Source organism: Pteropus vampyrus, unplaced genomic scaffold (assembly GCF_000151845.1).
Source record: "Pteropus vampyrus isolate Shadow unplaced genomic scaffold, Pvam_2.0 Scaffold9, whole genome shotgun sequence".
Lineage (NCBI taxonomy): Eukaryota > Metazoa > Chordata > Mammalia > Chiroptera > Pteropodidae > Pteropus > Pteropus vampyrus.
In genome coordinates this window covers 2,501,824-2,508,888 of record NW_011888790.1, presented here as the reverse complement: position 1 = coordinate 2,508,888, position 7,065 = coordinate 2,501,824, and the positions used below count along the sequence as shown (strand labels likewise).

The following is a 7,065-nucleotide window of genomic DNA, read 5'->3' as shown; positions in this document are numbered from 1 at the left end:
GGATTCACATTTTAAGACAGTTGGTGGAATGATGTGTAAGGGATTCTAGATTTCTCAGCCAACCTCTCTAAACCCCCATTTAACCGTGTGGATGTTAAAGTTTGCTCCAACCTTTAGTAAAATCAACTTTTCAATATTGAAAGTTAGCTTGCTTGCTAAGGCTGAAAATAGGAATTACGTGGCCTGATCCCTTTGTCACTGCACGACTCTCTCCTCCCATATTGCCTCCTCAGCCATGTGTTCATCCCACAGGTATTTATGGCTCACTTACAAAATATTGGGCAAGCCTGTGCGAGGCATGGATACAGTCTAAAGAGCCTGCAGTGCCAGCTGGGTGGATCACTCACAGGTTTAAAACATAAGTCATCAGGCAGTGAACGGCCTATCTCCCTAATTAGAATGTAACATCCTGCTAAAGTAATGCTACTTCCCAAAATAATTATTTTGAGACATAATGCTTTGATGATGATGTTTTGCATTTCTTATTTTTTGTATGAACACATGTGTCTTATTACTTTGCTTTTTCTGAAGTAACCAGTTATGACTCCTTGGCATTTATTGCAGATGAGCAAGAAAGTTCCGGAGCGATTATTTACACCGTGGAGCTTAAGCGCTATGGGGGGCCCCTTGGCATCACGATTTCAGGAACCGAAGAGCCATTTGATCCTATAATCATTTCAAGCCTCACTAAAGGGGGATTAGCTGAAAGGTAAAATTTGAAGGAACTGCTACAATTACCTGTGTCTGATATGGGTTTCCTCTCTCACAGCCACATAAAAACACACTCCCCTCTCATGCTTGGTTATCTGTTGACTTTTTCAAATCTGCACAAAAGATTGATTTTAGAGCTTGAGAACTCCCGGGCAGAGCTCTGACTTGACTTTGAGGGGCCTCTTACAGGCAGTGAAAGGTGTCATGGGCTTAGCGTTGATATTAGTCTCTAGAAATGTATAAACTGACCACAATTGACTGGAGGTAGATTTATATTGTGTCCATTCTGAGAGAGGGAGACTAAAGTTCAGGGAGGTTAAAAGGCTTGTCCAATTCAATTCAGCAAAAATTTACTGAGCCTCTATTACCTGACAGGTGCTGGCCTTAGCTGCCATGTTTTCGGAAGAGGATGACACAGTCTTTGTCTTCAAAGATTTCAGGAAACAAGTGTAGCATCTTAATAATATCTTGTAATTTGGAATGTCCACCTGTTCCTTTGGCAATTTGTTTTCCTTAGCACGCACTCCCAACCTCCCTCCCCACTCTCTCCTAAACTGCATTTCTTTCTGAGACATGTCGTAGGAATATTGAGACCTCATAACTAGATGTATCCTCAAGTAACCTGGCTTAGGAATGCACACGCATCATTCATGCTAACACTTTAAGACAGTGGTTTGCAAAATAGAGACGTTGCATTGCAGATTTTTGGAGCTGCAAGATACCATAGAAATCAGCTCATCTAACATCTTCATCTGTAAAACAAGGGCACTGAACTGCTCAAAGGGGTTAGTTACCCTATTGGAATTTTGTATTCGGATATTAACAGAGACACCTGTGATATGGTTTCTTCAGGCTCCCTCCTGTTCTAAATATCTCTGTTAGAGAGAAAACAAGAAAAGATTAATGTTTATCTGATTTAGCAAGCTACTGGCCAAGTGTTATATGGCTTACAAGATAGATCTTTCATAAACCAGAGATTTTTCATGAAAGAATGAGATGTTTTTGTTTTTGTTTTTTTTTCAGGAAAAAAAATTCTTTGAGACTAGATGCATTAGTGGACTTGTTAAGCATCCCCTTATAACCTATATGACCCAGTGTCCTTCTGTCACCCTGGTTGCTGTGCCCAGCACAGCTGCCTGCTGCCCCAGAAGCAAGCTGCAATCAGAACACTCAGTCATGAGCAGCCCTGTGAGTTGTGCTAATTCCTTCACTCACTGTAGTGAAAGTGAGCAGTACAACAGGAGGCTAGCACATGGACTCTCCACTCTACAGCCTTCAACTCGGAAGGACAGATATGAATTTTTATACCATCCATGAATCCACCTACTATGAGTCTACTCCACCTAGCGCTTTCAAACAAAGATAGAGATGCTGAACATCCAAATTATAAATTCTAATCTGCTAGCTCAGAATTGGGTGAGGATGGGAAAAGAAGGGGAAAGACCAAAGTTTTATTAATTTATTGATCAACAAATTAATTTTCTTTTTCTACGTTTCGAATAGCATGCAAGGCCCTTTACATATGTCTTCCCATTTAATCTACAGAGCTTTCCTGTGAGATGATTGTAATGATAAGGAAATTGACACCCAGAGAGGTTAGAACAAGGTACCGAGGTCCCACAGCTGGTAGGTGGCAGAGTTGCATTCAAACATAGCACACAGTCATGTGCCACATAGTGATGTTTCCGTCAAAGATGGACCACCTATGCAACAGTGGTCCCATAAGACTATGACAGAGCTGAAAATTTTCTATTACCTAGTGACATTGTAGCCAGTTGTATAAAAATATAGCATATTTATATACAGTACATAATACCTGATAATAATTAATGACTGTTACTAGTTTATGTATTTACTATACATTGTATCATTAGAGTGTACTCTTTCTACTTATATAAATATGTTATAAAATGGTATGCCATGTTACATTGTCAGCAGCCTCATACATCTGGTGTTTACTGAGTCTCTTGATTGCATCGTTTTCTCTTGTACTTAATTTAATCTTGTATTATTTTATACTTCAGCATGCTGTAAAGCCTTATAACCAGGAGTAATAGGCTATATCATATAGCCTAGGTAGGCGTACTAGTAGACTGTACTATCTAGGTTTGTGTAAGTGTGCTCTATGATGTTTGCAGACAACGAAATCATCTAATGACAAATTTCTCAGAACATATTCCAGTGGTTAAGTGGTGCATGACTATAATTAATTCCCGAGATCAGCCTTTTTCAATCCTTGGAATCACCAGCAAGGGGCTCTGCCACACCAGGGTCTGGCATATGTCCCCATCTCTCTGAGCTTCACTTCCGGCGAGCTGGAGCAATGATTACATTCAGTATTTTCAATTTGTAGAAAGAAGGAATGCCCCATGCTAAACATCACTACTCTTATTGCCCAACATTGTTCGTTTCCTTGGGATTTTTAAGAGGGATACCAAATGACTCCGCTTTCTTGGAATTTAAAAAGCGCACAAGTCCATTTTAAATACTAATTAAAACAATTTTTCTAATTTTATTTGAAACTAAAAAGTAATTCACAGCAGATGCAGTTATCTTGTAACATTGCCCAGGAGAAAGCTAGAAGTGACTTCTAGAGACCCTTGCCAAGTCTTTATTATTATGAATATGTAAAGTCTGTCGGAGAATTTACATTCAGTGGCATGCAGGGATTATTTCTGCTTTTCCTATTACTATTTGGTGTTTCAGAACTGGCGCAATCCACATAGGAGACCGAATCCTCGCCATCAACAGCAGCAGCTTGAAAGGGAAGCCTCTGAGTGAAGCCATCCATTTGCTACAGATGGCGGGAGAGACTGTCACCTTGAAAATTAAGAAACAGACAGATGGTGAGTGGGTCGAGAGCCACAATTAAGGATTTCCAGTGTGTTTCCTTCCCCAAAAGGATGTGCAAATGTCTATGTGTGTATTTCTAGGAAAATGACTCTTTCGCCAGAGAATGTTTGATATTTTTTTATTTAAATTTACTCCGATACTTAAATTCTGTTCCTGTCTTTAAAGCCCAGTCGGCATCAAGTCCCAAGAAATTCCCCATTTCCAGCCACCTGAGCGACCTGGGAGAGACAGAGGAGGACTCCTCTCCAGCTCAGAAGCCAGGCAAACTCGCCGACATGTACCCCTCTACTGTGCCCAGTGTAGACAGTGCTGTGGACTCGTGGGATGGCTCTGGAATCGATGCCAGCTATGGGAATCAAGGTATGTCCTAGCCCTAGGGAAGAGAGGATTTGTCATTGTCGAAGCCCATGTTTCTCAAAGATCCACTCTATGATCCCTGAAAAGAATATTTTTATTTCACTTATGTACACGTCAATGTAACCGTATAGAATACATTGACTATAGTGGCCTTGCATTTCCTCCTTTTTAATGCTGATAAGTCATGAACATTTATCAAACACTAGCAGACCCCCATCAGACCTACTGGTGTCCAAGTGTTCAATCCAGCATAGATTAATATAAGGCTAGCCATACAATAAAGTGGTTCACTGAAGACAGGCGCCATTGTCTTACCTTTTTAGCAACCTTTCCACTAAGATGGATTGGGGAATGCTAACGATGTGCATAAGAGAATGATTTGTGAGCCCATTTATTCCTGCCTCCTCCTGACTTTTAATAGAAACCTGTAGGGGTTTCCCTGAATACTCATTATTAGAGAGTTGTAATCACATTACATGAAAGTATTTTGGTAGATTTTTCTTCCCAGACATCATCTTCATGTAAGGAAGTGTAACCTACATTAAAAGTTAAACCTCATTAACAGAATATAAACACAGAATGTGTTAGACCGAATATAGAGTATAAACTAAAAGTTCTTTAAAAAACCTGTTTCCTTCTCAATGCTACACAGCATCAAAAGAGAAGTATATCAAAAAAATCTCTGTATTTCTTGTTATCTGAACCTTATTTTCTCACTATTGCCTTGTATAAATTCTAGTTTCCAAATCTCTTTTGCCCTAGATGTAAGTCAATTAGAGAATAAAATACAGAAACAGTTGGGAGAACACACGTTTGGGTGTGAGGATTGCTTTGCAACTTAGTTGACTACTTTCTGGGAGAGTCTGTGTGTCCAGTTTGCTCTCTTCCCGATTTCCCCGTCTTTTTTCTCTCAGCTTGCCTTTGCCTGTGTTAAATCCCCCGAAGAGTGGAGAAAAAAGGAGAAATATTTCAAAGCTGTCAAGTCATTACTTGTTAGAGATGATATTGGAGTTTAGTGGAGAAAATATTTTGAACACCCAAAATAGAATTGGAATTTTACTTATGTGACAATTTTTCCAAGTCGTAAGACCTTGTGGCAAGTTAGCTATGCCACCAAATAACAAATATTACCATTGCCTGAGAGTTGGTTGGGCCACCAGAGGTCACTGTGGATAAAGAACATAGATCAAATTTTATCAACGTAGTCTCTGATGTTTATTTATTAATGTGCTCGCTTATTTATTGTTTATTAATGTGGAGACTTTTTTTGATATACAGATTTTTGTGAAGATGCTATTAATCTTACTGAAACCTTCCCCATCAGGTGGCATGTGAGAACTTAGCTACTCCATCCCTTTGCACCATAGAATCAGGACCACAATCAGCATACTAAATAGTGAAAAAATGAAGAATCATTTATTATTTAGGAAGCATTTTGAAAATTTGAAGACCTAGATAGGGAATAGTGGTCATAACATTAAATTTGGCATTTATAAGTTAGAAATCTTTATGAGGTTGAAGGGAGATTAAAGTAGAGAAAATGGCAATCAATCGAAGTCTCCCAAGGTGATGAGGAAAGAATACCAGTACCATATATTTGTAAAACACTTCCATGTCTACAAAGCACTTTCACAAAACTAATCTCAAGTGATCGTCTTAACGAACATGTCTGTCAAAAGGCTGGTTGATCACAGGATTTCCATGTTGAGAGAATTTAGAAGTCAGCTAGTCTGACATCCAGTGCAGCCCTTGATGCCATGTCCAGCCTCACTGCACGCAGTCACGCTGCGTGGGCTGGAGTGCCTGCAGTGACAGGTTGCTCCCTGACTGCTGAGGCAGCTCTTCCATCGCCATGAATGTAGTTCTGGCAGCTCAAAGTCCTCACTCGTATTGAGCAGAAATCCATCTGCCTGAAGCTTCTGCCTGTTAGTGCCAGGTCTACACCCTCAAGGTTGAACTACTAAAGTCTCTTCCATTTGACAGTCCTTCAGATCCTCAAACAGCTGTCATGTCTCTTTTGAGTCTTTCCTTCTCTAAGCAAAATAGCCCCAGTTGCTTTAACTGTTCTTCGCATAACTTACTTTTGAATATCTTTATCATCCTTGGGGGCCTCTCTTCTGAATATGTTCAAATTTAACTCTGCTTATTAAAGTGTACTCATAAAGGAAAGTCATACAAGAGCCTGACAGCCCAGAGCAGTTCAAGCCTGTCACCTTCATCATTGAAGATTGTAGAACCTATCGATGCAGCCTATCTCAACATAATTATTTTGATGGTCACATCCTGTCTGTCATGCATTGTGAGCTTATTGTTTACCAAGATCTCAAAGTCTGGTTTAATTCCTTTACTTGTAATATTGAGTTAAACCAGATTGCTCCAGATTGTGCTTGTGAAGTTGACTTTTTAAAAGCCAGGTGTAGAACCATCCTTTTTTCCTATTAACTATCACGTCGTGAAATGTAGATTCTCTCTCCAACCTGTCCCTCCAGCCTCTCAGCAGATGCACTACCATTTCCCAAGCAGACTTTGCACATTCTCACTGCACCTTTAAGTCTTGAATAGTTGCCCCATTCCTATGGGGATATTGCACCTCCTTGAGCCAAGAATTGATGTCTCTGCAGCCATATTTCTTATTGTTCTCTGCTTCTTGTCGAAAAATGTCAAGCTTTCCCCATTTACTCATTCATTCAGCAAATATGTAATGGCTGGCACAATATAAGGCCAGTATACACTGGGCATACCATGTTGGAAAAGAAACATCAAACTTATTCTCATGGAAGAGGTTACCCAGCTGAAGAGCCAGGCAATTAACCTCTGGTGTGAAGTGTTACTTAATCAGTGAAAAGGGGAAATGGATGAAGTGATCAAAGCTGGTAGAGAAAGAAGGCATGTGCTCAGAGAAGTCTCACAACGGGATGACTCTCAATTTTACTGTGTAGCTCTAGAGTGCAAACTTCTAGTCTGCCTCTGGGTCAACTTCTTTCAGTTTCCATTCTCTATATGTATGCCCATCTGCCTTGTCAAAATCATATGCTTTTGGCCCCCGTATCTTATTTATTCTGCCTTCTAACTCTAAGAAAACACTTTGATTGCTTTCCTTGGCTTTAGCAAAGGTCAATCAATGTAAGAGGAGACTTACAAATT

The 7,065-nt window shown here is 39.9% G+C and overlaps 1 protein-coding gene across 1 annotated transcript in view; it reads left to right on the top strand.

Moving 5' to 3' along the window:
* GRIP1 (glutamate receptor interacting protein 1) overlaps positions 1–7,065 on the top strand; it is a 626,604-nt gene that overhangs the window by 578,372 nt on the left and 41,167 nt on the right. Inside the window, exons 16-18 of the mRNA XM_023520629.1 lie at positions 565–709; positions 3,418–3,557; positions 3,730–3,924. Coding sequence (XP_023376397.1) covers positions 565–709; positions 3,418–3,557; positions 3,730–3,924 — 480 coding nt within the window. The remainder of the gene's footprint in view (positions 1–564; positions 710–3,417; positions 3,558–3,729; positions 3,925–7,065) is intronic.